This window comes from Apodemus sylvaticus, chromosome 14 (assembly GCF_947179515.1).
Source record: "Apodemus sylvaticus chromosome 14, mApoSyl1.1, whole genome shotgun sequence".
Lineage (NCBI taxonomy): Eukaryota > Metazoa > Chordata > Mammalia > Rodentia > Muridae > Apodemus > Apodemus sylvaticus.
In genome coordinates this window covers 59,463,558-59,483,614 of record NC_067485.1, presented here as the reverse complement: position 1 = coordinate 59,483,614, position 20,057 = coordinate 59,463,558, and the positions used below count along the sequence as shown (strand labels likewise).

Below are 20,057 nucleotides of genomic sequence, written 5' to 3'. Positions count from 1 at the left end.
GACACCCTGTCCATAGGAATTATGTTTCTTTGTAAGCTTTGCTCATGCGTGTGGGGTAAAACCATCATGGTTGCAGCACGTTCCCACCCTTACCAAAGCACCCTCCGCGATGATTTATTTTGTTGCTTTGCTCATCTTGGTCATCAGGATCTTTTATCTGTGTTCCTGTTGGTCTGTACAGTTGTGCTTTTGTTTGTCCTTTATGGAGATAGAAATTGAACCTAGGGCCTCAAACATGCCAAGCAAAGGTTGTGTCACTGAGCCACTCACACCTCCAGTTCCTTAGCTATTTATGGTGAGCAAATATGTATGCCTTCTGACTCCTGAATTCTGATTAAGGTATTTATAGGCCTAAGTGCTTCATGAATTCACGTGGATTTTCTTCCCAGAGATTTATTTGTTGTTTTATTAACATTTATCTTTGGAGCTTTGGATATTTGTTTTATATGTGATGACAAGCCAGTGACCTAGTTAATAAAAGGGTACTGAGCATCTACTGTTCACACAGCACCATGCCTGTCAGATAATGCGGATGCAAACTTCCAAACAGCTCCAAACCCCTGGCCGACAATGCCTACCAGGCAAGATCAGAAGTCCAACAGGAGGATTCAAAACTTAAATAAGCATCCCTACCACACACAGCTCTCCACACCCACTAAATAAAAGCATCATAGACAAAGGTCTGAAGCAGCAAGGGTTGGAAGGCAGCTCAGGGAATAAAGTGTTTTACCTTGCAAGCCCAGGGACCTGAGTTCGGATCCTCAGAGCCCACATAAAATCCAGGCAATCATGGTGACCACGAGAAAAACATTAGGGAGACAGAGACAGGGATCCCAAGAGGAGGCTGGCTGTCTAGGCTGTCAGAAACTGCCAGACTCCTGGCTCATCAAGAAACCCTGGCTCAGTAAATAAAGTGGAGAACAATCAAAGACATCCATTGTCTTTGACCTCATAGCCTACTAACATACAGAGAATCAGAGAGACAAATAGAGAGACAGAGGCAGAGAGAAACAGACAGACAGACAGACAGACAGACAGACAGACAGATAAACAGAGAGCACAGAGACAGAGACAGAGAGACAGAGAGCACAATAACAGCAAACACCAGGCAGTAACCACAAATATAGACATGGGTTCTATATTCATTCTCTAGGGCTGCCACAATAAGCCACAGACAATGTGGCTTTACCAGCATAACTATAGCCTTCCATTCTAGAGGCTCAAAGGATGAGATCACAGTATTGTCAGTAGGTTTTCTCTGAGACCTTCTTTGTCAGTGCAGTATTCCCTCTGTGTGTGTGTGTGTGTGTACATATTTATGTATGTGTATATATAAATTACATACATACATATAAATATACTGTATGTATAGTCCTTAGGTTGAAAGGCATGAAATTGTGGGTGACACTCAAGGATGCAAGAATCAGGGATAATAGGACAAAAAGGGGCCTACAGTGTGTCTATGAAGGGCATCCTTGACCTTCCAGAAGATATGTTCTTTTCAAAATAGTTGTTTATGGGGCTGGAGAAATGGCTCAGTGGTTAAGAGCACTGTCTGCTCTTATGGAGCAGATGCCTATCCAGCTGGTAGCTCACAACCTTTTAGACCCCTAATTCCAGGGACTCTAGCATCTTCTTCTGGCCTCCACTGGCACGAGGCAGTCATGTGATATGCAGACAAAGCAGTCATATGCATAAGACAAATGAACAAATACAAAATTTAGAAATAATGAAATATTTTAATATTCACACGTGCACATGATAAATTTTGGCTAAGTCCACCCTCCCATCATCTCACTCTCCCTCTTTTCTCACCATGTTCCCTCCCAAAACACTCCATGTGCTTTCTCTTTATTTAAATACCTCCTGAGTCGTTTCATTGTACAGGATGAGGTACTGGCGCAGGGGTATCATGCCAGGAGCCTCGGGCCAGAAGAAAACACCCTCCCCTAACAGCCATCAATAGCTTCATACTTCACAAGCCCCTCCCCTACTCATGCTCAGATAGGGCTGGTTTGATCTTATGGAAGAATTAGTGTAGCAACTAGCGTTATCATGCTAATTATGTTACCCAAAAAAACCTGTTTACAATGCCCTGCACATAGCCTAAAGGATTGGCTCTAATTGAGAAATAAAGTTGTCAATGGCCAATGGCTGGGCAGGGTAAGAGAGGCGGGACTTTTAGGATTCCCCAGCAAGAAACACAGGGGAGAGGAAGAAGGGATTCTGCCATGAGAGGACCTTAGGACTGAATCCCCTGTGAAGGAAAGGAGGATTGGACAGCTGAAATGTAGGTACTAAAAGAAAGTGGTCCAATAGGAGGGCTGTCCAGAAGGAAGCAGGGCATCAAAGATAAAATATAGATTTACAAAATGTTAACTCAGGAATACCAGAGGGCAGTGTGTGCTAGCTGTGGGGAGGTTCATGAAATTCAGTCACTGAGCTAATAAGGCATATTACACACACACACACACACACACACACACACACACACACACACACACATATATCTTTCATTTGTGATTCTAAAGAGCTCTGGCAGGTGGCTAGAAGTACCTGCCACCCACCAGGAGCTCTATGTGGATTAACTATTCACCCATACACATTAGGCTTCATTGTGGCAAATTTTTTTTTATTGAATATAATCTTCATTAGCATTTCAAAGGCTAAAACTTTTCCTGGTTTCCCCCCTCCCCGAAAACACCCAACCCCACCTCCCACTCCCTGCCTCCAGGTATATATGCCCCTTCACCCCCACTCCCACCTCTCCCCACCCCCCATCCCAGCATTGATCTCCCTTTGTTGGGGCATCTATTGAACCTTCTGACCAAGGACCACTCCTCCCACTGATGCCTGACAATGCATTCCTCTGCATTGTGGCAATTTTTAAACAAATTTTGTTTAGTTGTTTCTCTTCCTCTTCCCTTCTTCCCTGTTTCCTTCCTCCTTTGTCTGACCAGTCCCAGCAGCCAGGTCCAATGGAATCTACAATACTGAGACTGGATAGGGGTAATTTGATAGATACAAGGCTAACAACTTCTTTATTCTCGGAATCTTTTTGTTCTTCACTCGCATGACAATTATTCGGATTCTTTGTCATCTTCAGTTTATTTTTGTTACAACAGTATTATTCTGGTCATCGATTCAGACTTTAAGTGGTATTAGAATCATATTATGAGTTAATCACAGGCTTTAAGTGTTTCTAAAAATATCAAGTGCTTAAAATACATGCTTATTATATATACACATATTATACTATATAATGTATAAAAACTTAATACTGAATTTTCATATTTTTTGACACTCAGGTAAAAATGAGGTATGTAGATTTGACCTACATAATCTGAGAAAGGTCCAGGCCTCATCCCTCCTGTGAACTTGTGTCCCTTTTCCACATCACCAAACTCTTCTTGCTTTTTTTTCTTCCCCTCTTACTCCCAAAGTCCTAGACCTCCAGAGAAAAACATACAGCCAGAAGAATAATATGACTGGATAATAGGCACAGTTTGCATCCATAGAAGGTCTTATTTATCCAAAGAAAAACACTGTACAGTTTCTGGAGTTCAGAACTTTTTATAATCACCCATCTTATAGGTGTCTCTAAAGGAGAAGAACTAAAAATATTGAGACCTCCAAGAAGACCTCGGAAACCCAAAACATTAAATAACCCTGAAGACTCTACATACTACTATCTACTCCATGTAAGTGGCTCATTCTTACAATTAAACTGAAGTCCAGTGAAAACTGGCTGCACTGGACTGCCTCAGAAGAAGGCCTTGCAACATGAAGGCCCTCCTTGGATGCTCCCTCACAGATACCCCACTTGGATACCCCACTTAGTAGCCCCTTTGTTTTCCTCTGGTCCTCTTTCTCATGGTCCTGCCCTCTCTTATAACCCTGGACCTACACTGTGTTCTCCTAGAAACTTTTTCTAGTAGTCACTTTTCTTAGTTTCATTGCTGTGAAGAGACATCATGACCACTGCAATTCTTATAAAGGAAAACATTTCATTGGGGTTGGCTTACAGTTTCAGAGGTTTAGTCCATTATCATCATGGTAGGAATGAAAGCATCATATTTGGTGCGCAGAAGGAGCTGAGACTTCTACATCTCGATCTACAGGCAACAGGAAAGAGAATGTGACAACACTGGGCATAGCTTGAGCATAGGAAACCACAAAGCCCGCTCCCATGGTGACACACTTCCTCCAACAAGGCCACACCTCCTAACAATGTCACTCCTTTTAAGCCAAGCATTCAAGCATGTGGGTCTATGGGAACTAGTCCTATTCAAACCACTACATCACTTATCTGAGTTTATATACAAATATCAACCAAGAAAGGGAGGTCCAATGTGGGAAAAGAGACCTTTATTTAAATGAGTATGGTGCCATAAAAGTAGTGAAAGAGAAGGGAATATTTGTTGGGCTTCCACGAACTCCAGGCCAATAGTGAGATTTATTCACAACCATTGTGATAGCTGATTTTAGAACCAGCTCTTAGTATTATGTTCACATCTCAGGTCAGAATCGTGAGACACAGGTGAACAGCTTAGCCTTCCCATCAGGGCCATTAACTTTATTGAGATCTGGATCCGTCAGACAGCATGAGAAGTCATTGGCATGGCTTCTGCTATGCTTCTTTCCCCACGTGTTCCTGTCCTCCTTGCACACCACTGCCATCACCCTGGCTTCCAAAACAAAGAAGGCTGTGCCCTTCCTTTTATATCTGGTACCTATGCCAATTGTTCTACCTTTTAGTTACCATGCACCCTCCTTCTCCAACCAAGCATCACCATTTCTCAAGCGGGCTATTTCAGGCTTCAAACATCATCCTCCACAACCTATACCAGAATATATATTTAAACTATAAATTTGATTGTCTTTCTCCTTTGACTGGCTCAGTATGAAGTCGTGAATCCAATATCTTCTTCACTGGACACCGAGCTTCTGACGCCATGTCACTCACAATAGGAAATTGATTGAAATAGGAAAGTCAAACTTTCACAGTGATCAACATCCCCTAAGCCTCCAAAGCTGGGTCCCTTTGGCCCCAGTGCTCCCACCATCTCTAATACTTATTCAGTCTACATTCTGTGCTGCCAGAAAGAGGGGGAAAAAGCTTTCCTTGAAAACCCAGAGAATCTGAGAGTACATTGGAAACAGGCAGGAAATGAAGCTTACACTTGATTTCCCAGTTAGCTGGGTCAATGCGCCATGTTTCTTCTGCATGATGCTTCTCTACCTCAGGCTGTTGCCCAGAAGTCAGACTTACAACCTCTTTTCTTTTCAGTTCCTTAGACTAATCTGATGATGCCATTGCCAACTTTAGAACCTATGTCTCTGGCTTAGATCTAGCCTCTAGTTTCAAAAACAAATAGAAAGCCACCTAAAGTGTATTACATAACCTACATGGATATGCACACAGAGAGGCCCAGACATAGGTGTATCCCTTCATATAGCTGCATTGGACTATGTCACATGTCACACAAATCGCCGTTAGATTACAAATAGCTTTTAACACAACCATCAACACAGCCAACTCTACATTTCTATCACTCCAAAATGAAACTCTACCCATCATTAGTCACTTGCACACCATTCCTGACATGCCCTAACAAATCACTAATTGACTGCTGTCTCTGTATTGCCTCTTCTAGAATCCCACCTAAACAGAATCATATAGTATGCATTATATGAAATAGGCTTATAAGCTGGAAATCACTTACCCTGACTCTCCCTCTCTCACCTACCATTAAGATAATAAATATTATACAATATGATTTCACATTACCATATATTTTATCTTTTCAATTTTTCTATTCCCTTTAGAAGTCAACCCAAGAAGAAAAACGGAGACCAAGAAAAGACAGGTAATTATCTTTTCTAAATTATAGCATCATTTTCTTCAAATAAAACTATAAATCTTAATGTTCAAATTTAATTACAAATCACATATATTTGGAAAATAGCATAATCCCAACATAAGTATATGCTAAGTATGAGGACTATATGGAACCTATAAATTAAATATACTGAGCCAGAACTATATATGGCATTCACTTAGAACTCAAATATGATTTGGATGCATCACATCATTGGAACTGACTGCTTTTCTCTGACCTTTTATTAATGGTGAGTTAGCCATCAGAACACTTCAATATCCACAGGTGTTCTTCCCTTTTTATTTTATGGTCTTTTGATATATGTTAAATGTCACACTTTTTACTGTTTGAGGGTTGTCAGAACAGCAAGAGCTGTGGTTTAGGGGGGTATAGCACACTTTTCCTCACATGATTTTCCTTCCCTATAATGTTTCAGTTTTTCAATACTTCAGTATGCCAACAGTTTAATCTTTGACATTTAAGCACATCAGATGACTTTCAGACAATGCTAGGAATGGAAGAGGGTGCTTTTGTTGAGCATAAATAGAGTTCCCTATTATCTGGTGGTGCCTATCACGGAAGCCAGTTGAGGCTGTGGATTAAACATTTGAAAACGTTTCGTAGTAACTCATCAAGGCCAGTTCTCACAACAGTTATCTATGAGCCTGGTGTGAATGTGAATGTAGACTGATCAAACTGGACACCATTGTCCCTGGCCCTTCTAGAAACTACCATGTTAAGTTAAACCTGATTTAAAAAAAAAATAGTTCAGCAACTAACGTTTTATTCAATGTAAGAGATAGAGATTCTTTTAATTAACAGGATGTGTTTATTTTTACATTTCAAGATATCTCCCATATATGTGAGCATGTATGTGATGCTCTTAAGTTACAAAAATTCTTCAAAAGAAGAAAACACTTAGCTTGTAAGTCAAGTGAATAGAAATCAGACTGATTGAGTAGCATGTTTGTGTGTTCCTTTGCAGTCAAGGGAAGTTATTAGGTTTGGAAGATTTCTATTATAAGGAATTTTTGCCCACTCATTCTGGATCCAAGGCACATATCTCTAATGCAAGAGAACGGAAAGCACAGAAGGAACCCCAGGATCAGCACATAGAGAGTAATGAGAGGTAATAACGTACAGTCTGTAGCACACTCACTGATAAACTTTAAAGGGAAATTCAAAAATTCTAATTTAAGCAATTTTGTTTTATGTAGTGGTGAATTAGTTAAATCACTTTGGCTCTGTTGGGTCGCACATGCTCTGCACCTGCCCAATAGCTCTCTGATTGGTGAAGGAAAGACACACACCAGCTAATGATACACCTTAACTAGCTCAATGGCGGGGCCCTTCTAAACCTCCCCACACAGCTAGCACACAGTTCCCTCCAGTATTCCTGTCTTAACACCTTCTAAATCTATATTTTATCTTTGCTGTCCTGTTATCTTCTGGGCAGCCCCACTCCCATAGGGTCCCATTCCCTTTCCACATACATTGCTGGATGCGTTCTCTCCTGCAACTCTTAAATCTGATCCTTTTCCCTCTGAGTCATAGAGATTCCCCTCTCCTCTCTTCTCCTGACTAACAGATTTCTGCCTACTGTGAAGCCTTTATATCCCAGAAGCACGGCACCATCCATGGATGTGTATTTAGTATCCACTAGAATAAGGATGCCAGAGCTGGCAATGGTTGGATGTCCGCTTTGTTCTAGGCACTATGATGATATCTCATTGAACTGTTTTTTTTTTTCTCTTTGTAGACAGTTATATTTTATTTGATATATTTTTATTTACATTTCAAATGATTTACCCTTTTCTGGCCCTCCACTCCCCAAAAGTCCCATAAGCCCCCTTCCCTCCCCGTGTTCTCCCACCCACCCCTTCCCACTTCCCTGTTCTGGTTTTGCCCTATACTGCTACACTGAGTCTTTCCAGAACAAGGGGCCACTCCTCCGTTCTTCTTGTACCTCATTTGATGTGTGGATTATGTTTTGGGTATTCCAGTTTTCTAGGTGAATATCCACTTATTAGTGAGTGCATACCATGATTGATCTTTTGAGACTGGGCTACCTCACTTAGTATGGTGTTCTCCAGCTCCATCTATTTGCCTAAGGATTTCATGAATTCATTGTTTCTAATGGCTGAATAGTACTCTATTGTGTATATATACCATATTTTTTGCATCCATTCTTCTGTTGAGGGATACCTTGGTTCTTTCCAGCTTCTGGCTATTATAAATAGGGCTGCTGTGAACATAGTGGAGTATGTATCCTTATTACATGCTAGGGAATCCTCTGGGTATATGCCCAGGAGTGGTATAGCAGGATCTTCCGGAAGTGACGTGCCCAGTCTTCTGAGGAACCGCCAGACTGAGTTCCAGAGTGGTTGTACCAATTTGCAACCCCACCAGCAGTGGAGAAGTGTTCCTCTTTCTCCACATCCTCGCCAACACCTGATGTCTCCTGAATTTTTAATCTTAGCCATTCTGACTGGTGTAAGGTGAAATCTCAGGGTTGTTTTGATTTGCATTTCCCTAATGACTAATGAAGATGAGCATTTTTTAAGATGCTTCTCCACCATCCAAAGTTTTTCGGGTGAAAAAATTTGTTTAACTCTGTACCCCATTTTTAATAGGGTTATTTGGTTTTCTGGGGTCTAACTTCTTGAGTTCTTTATATATATTGGATATTAGCCCTCTATCTGATGTAGGGTTGGTGAAGATCTTTTCCCAATTTGTTGGTTGCCGATTTGTCCTTTTGATGGTGTCCTTTGCCTTACAGAAACTTTGTAATTTTATGAGGTCCCATTTGTCAATTCTTAATCTTAGAGCATACACTATTGGTGATCTGTTCAAAAACTTTCCCCCTTACCGATATCCTCAAGGGTCTTCCCCAGTTTCTTTTCTATTATCTTCAGAGTGTCTGGCTTTATGTGTAGGTCCTTGATCCATTTGGAGTTGAGCTAAGTACAAGGAGACAAGGATGGATCAATTCACATTCTTCTGCATGCTGACCTCCAGTTGAACCAGCACCATTTGTTGGAAGGGCTATCTTTTTTCCATTGGATGTTTTCAGCCCCTTTGTCGAGGATCAAGTGGCCATAGGTGTGTGGGTTTATTTCTGGATCTTCAATCTTGTTCCATTGATCCTCCTGCCTGTCACTGTACCAATACCATGCAGTTTTTAACACTATTGCTCTGTAGTATTGCTTGAGGTCAGGGATACTGATTCCCCCAGAATTTCTTTTGTTGTTGAGACATCCAGGTCCACACTATCTTGAAAAAAAAGAGGTGGAAAATATATTACATTATTTCATATACACTACTAACTTCAAGATATGTCATTGACTCCCAGTATTACAACCCTAGCACCCTTGTTCCTCGGCAACCAGTAATCAATTTGCTTTTTCAGACTGCTTAGTTACAACATTTCATATAAATGGAAATATACATGTAACCTGGTTGTTTTGGCTACTTCCTTTAGCCTATAATTTTTTTTGTTTTATTTTGGGCAGCATTTATATATGAGCATTAGCACAGATGTGCCATGGCATTCACATGGAAGCCAGACTGAAACATTTGGAAGTTTTTTTTGTGTGTTCTACCTTTTCCTTTTTTAGGCAAGGCTTCTTGTTTCTCACTGCTACACTACATACTCCAAACTTCTGAGCAGTTCTCTACCATCTTGCTATAGGAGTGCAGGGATTACAGATATCCAACTCTACAGCTGGCTTTTTACAAATTTCAGAGACCTGAACTCAGGTCACCTGGCCTGCACACCAAGTATGCCTACCCACTGAGCCATTTCTCCAGCCTAACATAATGGTTAACAGTCTATTAAGGTGCTGAACATGATTTTCTAGTCCTGTTTAATGACTATATCATTTTATTGTCTGCACAAACTTTAGATGGCCAGTCTTTTTGCCAAACAATCAGGAACTTGATTCTTTTTTATTTCTAGTCTGTGTACTACTGTACTGAGTCTGACATCTTTTATTTGAGAAAGTGATATTCATTTAACTTTGCATGGAAAATTTTTTGCTTGTGGATTTTGGCCATTTTTGTGCCTTCTTTTGAAAAATGTCTCTTCAGGTCCTTTGCCCATTTTTAACCTTTGCGCATTAGTTTCTAGTGAACTATTTTAATTCCTTATAAGTTTCAAATATTGTCCCCATTGACCATAAGATCATTTCTTAGGTTTTAGTGAGCCGCCTCTTCAATGCTTTGATTCTTTTCTGTGATGTATAGAAGTTCTTATCCTATTTGCCTCATTTCTTTTCTTATACTCTGATCTGTATTTACTATTGTCACTGTAATTTGGTGGTAATATCCAAACATCCTTTCTCCAAACCAGTGTTGTAAACAGTTGCCTCTGTGTTTTCTTCTAGCACATTTGCTATTTAGGTGGTAGTTTAAATCCTTAATCTTCTCTAGTGAACTTTTATTTATTCTGTAAAGTAAGTCTTGGATATCATTCTTTTGTGTATGAATATCCAGTTTCTCCAAAACTGTTTGTTGAAGACACCATCCTTAAGATCTTGGCATCTTATTCAAATCCACTGGGCTATAGATGAATCTCATTATATGTAAGGCCTCTCTTTCATTTACTCTTAGTCTCTGTGTCTGTTTTTATGCCAGTTTTCATGAGGTTTTTGCCTATCACATTTTTATAGATTTTTAAATGAAATAATATTATATCACCAGCCTTATTTTTCATTCTTGCTATTTAGGGTCTTTTGTACTACCAAATTGATTGTTAGGATGTGGGTTTTTTTCTATTCTTTTTTTTAAAGTTTTGGAATTTTGATAGGACCCGTGTTGATCTCGTAGGTTGATTTGTGTTATATGGACATTTTAATAGTATTACAATCAATGAACATTGTATACATTTCCATTTATTTGTATTTTTTCATTTTTTAATTTTATTTATTTTCTATATTCTTTGTTTACGTTCTAAAATCTTTCCCCTTTCCCAGTCCTTCCCCCCACATATGTCCCATAAGTCCTCTTCTCTCCATCCATTCTCCTATCTTTCCCCCTCCCTTTTCTCTGTCCTGGTACTCCCCTACAATGCTGGAGCAAGCTTTTCCAGGATTAGGGCCCTCTTCTTCCTTCTTCATGGGAGTCATCTGATATGCTATCAACTCAAGCAAATCAGTTGCCTTCCTATATTCAAAGGATAAGCAGGCTGAGAAAGAAGTTAGGGAAATGACACCCTTCACAATAGCCACAAACAATATAAAGTAAAGGATAAGCAAGCTGAGAAAGAAGTTAGGGAAATGACACCCTTCACAATAGCCACAAACAATATAAAGTATCTTGGACTCTAACCAAACAAGTGAAAGATCTTTATAAGAATTTCAGGTCTCTGAAGAAGGAAATCGAAGAAGACCTCAGAAAATGGAAAAATCTGCCATGCTCGTGGATTGTCAGGATTAATATAGTTAAAATGGCCATCTTGCCAAAAGCACTATACAGATTCAATGCAATCCCCATCAAAATCCCAATTCAGTTCTTCACAGAGTTAGAAAAAGCAATTCTCAAATTTATCTGGAATAACAAAAAACCCCAGGATAGTATTTTTCCATTTTTAACAGTGCTTTATAGCTTTATGATCTTTTATTTTCTTGCTTAAATTTATTGCGAAGTATTTTGTATTTTCAGAAATCATCACTAAAATTGTTTTCTTGATTTTGATTTTGGACAGCTTGTTGTTTTTATGGATTGTGAATTAAAAAAAAAAAACTAGTGAGGGGCATTGGTGGCTAAAGAATGTCACTGAATAAAGAGCAGAAGAGGGGCTTCTTCTCAATCACTCCCAAGACTGAATTTAGGGAGGTGCTGTTGAGCAATTGAGAACAATGTAGAGTGCTGGGAAATATCTAGGCTTTAAATAAGGCAAGGAGATGTAAGTGAAGTAGAACCAGAAATAAAACATGGAGGGGGAATCAGTACAAGAGTTAAGAAGAAGAGAATCACTAAAGTTGGCATCAACAGAAGACGCAGGGGAAGCATGACATTTGGGTCTCTTGCTAACTCTTTTAGTTAGGGTTTTACTGCTGTGAGCAGACACCATGACCAAGACAACTCTTATAAGGACATTTAATTGGAGATGGCTTACAGGTTCAAAGGTTTAGTCCATTATCATCAAAGTGAGAACATGGCAGCATCTAGGCAAGAATGATGTAGGCAGAGCTGAGAGTTGTACATCTTTATCTGAAGGCTGCTAGCAGATTATTGACTTCCAGGCAGATAAGATGAGAGCCTTAAAGCCCATATGCACAGAGACATACTCCAACAGGGCCACGCCTTCTAAAGTGCCACTCCCTAGGCTGAGCATATACAAACCATCACATTCCACTCCCTGGCCAGCATAGGTTTGTTCAAACATACGAGTCTATGGGCCCATACCTAAACATAGCATAATAAAAAATACATTTAATCCAACTTCCCAAGCCCCCATATTTTATAGCAGTCTCAACAACATTAAAAGTCTGAAGTTCAAGTTCTCTTCTGAGGTTCATCCAATCACTTAACTGTAATCCCCAAAGCAAGACAAGAAAAGCTGGGTAAACTCCAAACTCTGCATCTCCATGTCTGATATCAAAGTGGTCTTCAGATTTCCAACTCCTGTTTCACTCTTGTTGACTGCAACAGACTCCTTTCTCTTGGGCTGGCTCCACTCCCTGTTAGCTGCTTTACTCAGTAGAGAGGCCATGGCTCTCACATCTTGAACATTGGGGAGATTCTCCAAGCTCAATGTTACAGCTTCTTGTTTCAATGTCTCAGATTCACGCATGATCTTCTGGGCTCCTCCAAAGGGCTGGTGTCACTTCTCCAGCTCTGTCTTCTGTAGCACTCTAAGTTCAGATTGATCCACACCACTGTTGCTGCTGTTCTTGGTGATCATCCCATGGTACTGGCATTTCCAGTACACTGGGGTCTTCCACTCCAACTAGGCTTCACTGATAGTCTCTCATAGGCTCACTTTATGGTGCCAAGCCTCAACTCCTTTGCATGACCCCTTCAGTCCTAGGCTGTCAACTACAGCTGAGGTTGCATCTTCACAAATGGCCTTCCATGGCCTCTCACAATGCCAAGCCTCAGCTGCTCTTCATGGCCCCTTCATGCCTTCAAAACCACCTGGGTGACTCTTACACATTACCAAGTCCAGCTGCAGCATTAGCTACAACCGTAACTATCTCTGGAACACAGTTCTTTGTGCTGTCAAAAAACAAATCCCAGAAGATTTCACCTCAGAGACGTTAGTCTCTTCTTAATCACTGCTACATTCTTAGTTTCAGCTAACCAGCATCAATTGTCACAGCAGTCCCTTCTATTTTAAAGCCCTGAGCCACATGACCGAAGCTGCCAAGTTCTGTTGCTTGCTGGGGATGGAATATGGCCCCCTTGTTCCATTATATTATTACCAGCTTTCTGTTTCCCAGATCCTTTACTGCCTAAGATTGGCTATCCTAGAACTTGCTCTGTAGATAGACTTTTAACTCAGAGTTCAGCATGCCTGTCTCCTGGGATTAAAGGTGTGTACCACCCAGCCTGGACTTAAGCTTTTTTTCACCTAGAACTAGCTCTGTCTCAGGCTGGCCTTGAACTCAGAGATCTTGGCTTTATCTCCTCATATTAAGGATGTGTACCACTGTGCCTGGATCTAAACTTAGCTAGATAGGATCTTTCCCCAAAGTCCCAATTCCTTAATTTTTTATCACCTTGAACATGGGATTCACCTCCATTTCACTTCCTGGTGTCCCTCTAATACTCGAACCAAAAATATTTTATATTTTCCCTTTCTAAGCTTGCTATGCTTGTTTAAAATCCTCTTCATGAGACTTAATCAGAAAACAAAGTCTATGATGGTCGTATCTGAGACTTCTTTTGTCAGTGCAATTAATCTGAGTCTCTTCACCTTAGCCTCAGACAGACTCTTTAACAGCAAAAAGTAGCCACATTCTTCATCAAAAATTCAATAAAAACAGTATCTAGGCCACATTCTGATATTTTTCTCCACTGAAACCTCTTGAGCTAGGTCTGTACAGTTCAAATCATACTCAGCAACAAAGTCTTCAATATTCCTACTAGCATAGACCATTAAGTCCAATTTAAAGCATTCCACTGCTTTCCAAAGTCCCCAAATCCACATTCGTCCTAACAAAAGCATGGTCAGGCCTATTACATCAATACCCCACTCCTGGTACCAACTTCTGTCTTAGGATTTTACTGCTGTGAATAGACACCATGAACAAGGCAAGTCTATAAATGTCAACATTTAATTAGGGCTGGCTCACAGGTAGAGGTTTAGTCCATTATCATCAAGGTAGGAACATGGCAGTGTCCAGACAGGCATGGTGCATGCAGAGCTGAGAGTTCTACATCTTCATCTGAAGGCTGCTGGCAAAATACTGACTTCCAGGCATAAAGGATGAAGGTCTTAAAGCCCACACTCACAGTGACATACCTACTCCAACAGGACCACACCTTCTAATAGTGGCACTTCCTGGGCTGAGCATATACAAACCATCATTCTATCTGTGTCAAGTAGTGTTATGTATAAGTATTGAAGCCTTACAGTAGTGCCTGTAAATTTAGAGCTCATATGTGTGATGAGCCTGACAGGGGTGACTACTCTTATATGAGAATTCAGCCACTAATTCAAAGGAGAATATTCTGTTTACACCCACTGAAGTGCTGTATAAAACCTCCCTGTAAAGAAGCTGTGAGGTTCAAGATGCCCTGAAGGACCTTGAGAAAGTATTCTTTGAATACCCCCTTCAAAATAGACCAAAATAAATGAATAAATAAATAAAATTATTAAATCAGAATAAATCCTCAGTGACTTTACCCATTTCTCTCTAAATAATATTCACCTGGTAAGCCCTAGCATCCAATCTGTATCTCTACCTTAAAGTTGAACTTGGCTGAAGCCTCAGCCTAACATCACATGAAATAATACAGCCACACTTCTTAAATAGTTGTAATTGTTTGCCAATGCTACTCTCCCCTAAAAATCTATTACCTCCTTTGAAAGGGTATTCCTTTCAGACTTCATCCTCGCTTCAAACCATCTAACTGCCCAGGCTTTCCTCCAACAATCATTTTTTTTCCATCTTATTAAGAAGAGTGGAGTAGCACAGTGTAGACACACCCTTCCACTGCGGGTCTACACTCCTGTCCCTCCAACTTCCCTCAGCCGGCTGCAGGTAACCTGGGTGACCTCCTACATAAAGCCTACCTAACCTCTCAGTTGTTCTCTGAGTCTGGGTTTTTACAAGAATGTAGTTTTGCAGTGATATGTCTGTCTGTCTCTGTCTCTATGTCTTTGTCTCTCTGTGCTCTCTTTCTGCCTCTCTGTCTCTCTGTCTCTTTCTATGTCTCTCTCTGCCACTTCTCTGTCTCTGTCTCTGTCTTTGTCTCTCTGTATGTATCTCTCTCTGCCTCTCTCTGTGTCTCTCTGTGTCTCTGCCTCTGTGTCTCTCCCTGTTTCTGTCTCTCTGTGTCTCTCTCTGCCCCTATTCTCTCTGTCTCTCCGTCTCTCCATCTTTGTCTCTCTCTGTATGTCTTTCTCTGCCCCCTCTCTGTCTTTATCTTTGTCTTTGTATCTCTCTGCCTCTGTCTCTGTCTCCATGTCTCTATCTCTGTCTGTCTCTACCTTTGCCTCTCTCTGTGTCTGTCTCTGTATCTCTGTCTCTGTGTCTCTATCTTTGTCTCTGTGTGTTTCTCTGCCTCTCTCTCTCCCCATCCCCTAACTCCACTTGCATCCTTAATGTCAATTCTCTTTACTAAATCACTTCTGGTAACCTTTGAACCAGATGCAGACAGCAGTCATCATATAGCACAGTCTTAGCCCACCTCCAATACCAAATATATTCTGCTCTCCATCAGGGCAGAGGAGAAACACTCCTCTCATGGCCTACTCTCCCACTCTCTCTTCAGCCACTTTACTTAGTCTTCCCTGCCACCATTTCAGTGACTCACCCTGCTAAAGGTGTCAGTGTCTGCCATTTTGCCACACCCCAAAATCTGTCTGCTCTCAGCCTGCCTGGATCCTTGTTGGCAGTGCTTAACACCTATACTTTTTTCTTTCAAAATTACTTTGTTCTTTTCACAAATACCTTTACATTTCACTTTGGTTTTTGCTTTTGAAAGCAGGGTCTCGCTATGTGCTTTCGGCACCCGCCCAACTTTTAAAATTATCTTTATTATTGGCCTCTACATTGTGCTTTTCTTACCTCTTCCTTTCCAGTCTCCATTAATCCCTGTTCCTCTCCCTGGCTTCAACACTAGAGTATCCCTCTCTTTTGCTCTATTACCATGCACTGCCACACCTTAAATAATGGCTCATGTAGTCTGTAGTCTCGAAGTTTGCAAGTCTTCCTTTCTTACCCTCACTCTTCTAGTATGCTCACTCGGGTCGTACACAGGCCTTCTACTGTAGCCTGTGTTGTTCCTGAAACAGCCTGTCTGCTGCAGTCTTGGGACCCTTCCTGTTGATATATTGTCCTGGAATGACTGCTCCCTCTCCCCACCCAGAAGACCATCATGGCTCAGTGGGTCTCCCCACCCATCATGAATCAGTCAGTATTCCCTCAAGCCTCTTCTCAAATATTAGTTTACCAGAAGCCTACATTGACCACCATACACACCATTTCCTGATCACTCGCATGCACACTGCCATTGTCCTGATCATTCGTCTGCATATCATCATTGTCCTGTTACCCTGCTGACCTACTGACCTGCTGACCTGCTGACCTTTCTCTAAATTTTCTCTCATCACCTGATATTTTAAGGTTTGGGGTTTTGGTTTGTTTGGTTGGTTGGTCTTCTCCCACTCGCAACTTAAAGCTCCACGAGATCGAGGACTTGTTCTTCTGTCACCCACCCACACTGGTACTTTGTATGTGCTTAATGACTGTGAGACCCCTGGAGCTGTGTTTTAGGGACCATCCCCATTTCCTCAAGCAAGGTGCAGAAACCAAAGGTAAACATTGACTGGAATTCCTACAGTGGGTTGGGGAAAGCAGTTTCATTGAAAACATTGAAAAGCCTTGCGAAGCCAAAGACCAAGCAGGACCTGTGTCACTACTGGAGTTGTTCGTCAGATCCAGGTTTAAAAAAACATTTTTTTTGACTGGTTTAAAAATCCAGAAAGTGGACATCTATTTATGTACCTTGAGTCTTCCGGTTTGATGAAAGTCTTTTTAAAACTAAATAAGTTTTATGATGTCCCATTTGTCAATTCTTGATCTTAGAGCGTAAGCTATTGGTGTTCTATTCAGGAACTTTTCCCTTGTGCCCATGTCCTCAAGGGTCTTCCCCAGTTTCTTTTCTATTAGTTTCAGTGTGTCAGGTTTTATGTGGAGGTCCTTGATCCATTTGGAGTTGAGCTTGGTACAAGGAGATAAGAATGAATCGATTCACATTCTTCTGCATGCTAACCTCCAATTGAACCAGCACTATTTGTTGAAAAGACTATCTTTTTTTCCACTGGATGTTTTCAGCTCCTTTGTCGAAGATCAAGTGACCATAGGTGTCTGGGTTCATTTCTGGGTCTTCAATCCTATTCCATTGATCCGCTTGCCTGACATTGTACCAATACCATGCAGTTTTTATCACTATTGCTCTGTAGTAAAGTTTGAGGTCCGGGATACTGAATCCCCCTGAAGTTCTTTTACTGTTGAGAATAGTTTTAGCTATCCTGGGTTTTTTGTTATTCTAGATGAATTTGAGAATTGCTCTTTCTAGCTCTATGAAGAACTGGGTTGGGATTTTCATGGGGATAGCATTGAATCTGTAGATTGCCTTTGGGGATTGCAAGATGGTGCAACCACTTTGGAAATCAGTCTGGCGGTTCCTCAGAAAACTGGGCACACTTCCTGAGGACCCTGCTATACCACTCCTGGGCATATACCCAGAGGATTCTTCAGCATGCAATAAGGACACATGCTCCACTATGTTCATAACAGCCCTATTTGTAGTAGCCAGAAGCTGGAAAGAACCCAGGTGTCCTTCAATGGAGGAATGGATACCAAAAATGTGGTATATTTACACAATGGAGTACTATTCAGCCATTAGAAACAATGAATTCATGAAATTCTTAGACAAATGGATGGAGCTGGAGAACACCATACTAAGTGAGGTAACACAGTCACAAAAGATCAATCATGGTATGCACTCACTGATAAGTGGATATTAGCCTAGAAACTTTGAATACCCAAGACATAATCCACATATTAAATGATGTCCAAAAAGAATGGAGGAGTGGACCCTGGTTCTGGAAAGAGTCAATGCAACAGTATAGGGGAATACCAGAACAGGGAAGTGGGAAGGGGTAGATGGAGGAACAGGGGGAGGGAAGAGGGCTTATGTGACTTTTGGGGAGTGGGGACCCAGAAAAGGGGAAATCATTTGAAATGCAAATAAAAAATATATCAATAAAGAAAAAACTAAATAAGGCACAAAAATACGTATCTTTTTATTAGCTGTGAATTATTATCATTCCAAACAAAACCAACCTTGTGATCCCTGCCTGTGAATGTTTTGCTCCCATCTGAACACAAAAGCCATTAGTTTCTCGACTTTGTAAAACTGCAAAGCTGTTAGAGCTATGCTGGGTCGCTTAGCCTGATATTTTGATTGTACCTTTCTTAAATGCCTCTGGTTGGTAGAAGGCTCAAAGAAGAGGACTGCCCAGCTCTGGGAGGGTGGATGGAGCATGCCCGGAAACAGTGGCCACTGATGGCCAGAACCTGGTTTCGCTTGCAGGTGCTGGACAGTCTCTGAAAAGGAGAAAGAGAGCCTGAAGGAAGAGAGGATTTCAGCCAACCCTTATGACTACAGGAGGCTCCTGCGCAAAACCTCCCAGCGGCAGCGCCTGGTGCAGCAGTAGCAGCACACCTACGGAGCTTCAGAAAGTGCCGGACCTTGAAATACTACAAGGATCAAAGCCTCAGCAGGGTACTCTCTCAAACAGGGCCGCGCAGGGCCGAGGCCTCTGATAGCCTGCCAGCATTGTTCCTTCTCAAATGCTAGGGCCCTGAGGCCCTGATACAAGAGAATCTTGACCTGGGATTAAGAGAATCGGAACCCCTCAGGCAGTTCCAGATACTGGACCCCCGACTTCTCCCACCTGCCCATGGTCCCTATCCTGCTAATGTTTCCCTTTATTCAGTTGATCACGATAGGGGTACTTACTGTGCCAGAGCTGCCACCACCCCTCCGCCCATTTTAAAATGATTGAAGAGATTTCTTTCCTTGAAGTGGCTTTCCCAGGACCAAATGACAGTCACTTCCGGTTGGGTATGTCAGAATAAAGGCAAGGCCGGAGTGGAAGGATCCTTGAAAATGAACTCATCTCAAACTTGAGTTTTCTCCTCTCTTGATTATTAATTCTGCTAAATAAAGTAAGCGTCCTGGAAAAGGCTATTTTATGTGGGCTTGTCTCCCTTGTGCCTTGAGAGCCTCTGTTTGACATACAGCTGGACCTGTGGCAGGAGCTGAGTTGACCTCTGTCTTCACCAACAAATTCCCACCCCTCAGTCACAGTAAAGCAGTCTAATTTAACCTTTACCTAGAAACGTGGGCTGCAAACAAACTTCCAAACCGCACCACTCACACACACCCTTCCCAGGCAACCCATGCTGGACTGGTCCTCTGACCCTGAGATTTTAAGGTCTCTTACTGTGCAGATTCGAACTAGCTCTCTCCTCCTTAGAAGCTGGTCACATAAAAGTGAGCAGAAGGGCAGTGGGGGAGAGGTAGGAGTTTGCTTACCACTTAGCTGTAGCCTATCCAGAAGGAAGAGGAGGAGAGGAAAGAGGAGGAGGAGGGAAAGGAGGAGGAGGAAGAGGAGGAGGAAGAAAAGGAGGAAGAAGAGAAGGAGGAGGAAGAGGAGGAAGAGGAGAAGGAGGAGGAAGAGGAGGAAGAGGAGGAAGAAGAGGAGGAAGAGGAGGAAAAGGAGGAAGAAGAGGAGGAAGAGGAGGAGGGGAAAGAGGAGGAGGAGGAAGAGGAGGAGGAGGAAGAGGAGGAGGAGGAAGAGGAGGAGGAGGAAGAGGAGGAAGAGGAGGAGGAGAAAGGAGGAGGAGGGGAGAAACAGCAGCAGAAAAAAAAAGTTAACCTTCCATAAGAAACACTTTCCAGATCTACACCATCTAGATTGGATAATCA

At 41.6% G+C, this 20,057-nt stretch overlaps 1 protein-coding gene across 1 annotated transcript in view; it reads left to right on the top strand.

Moving 5' to 3' along the window:
- The window catches only part of Myo3a (myosin IIIA), a 189,989-nt gene extending 171,209 nt beyond the window's left edge, over positions 1-18,780 (top strand). The window contains exons 30-33 of the mRNA XM_052156948.1: positions 3,595-3,701; positions 5,830-5,870; positions 6,868-7,011; positions 18,657-18,780. Coding sequence (XP_052012908.1) covers positions 3,595-3,701; positions 5,830-5,870; positions 6,868-7,011; positions 18,657-18,780 — 416 coding nt within the window. The remainder of the gene's footprint in view (positions 1-3,594; positions 3,702-5,829; positions 5,871-6,867; positions 7,012-18,656) is intronic.
- The last annotated feature ends 1,277 nt before the right edge of the window (positions 18,781-20,057 follow it).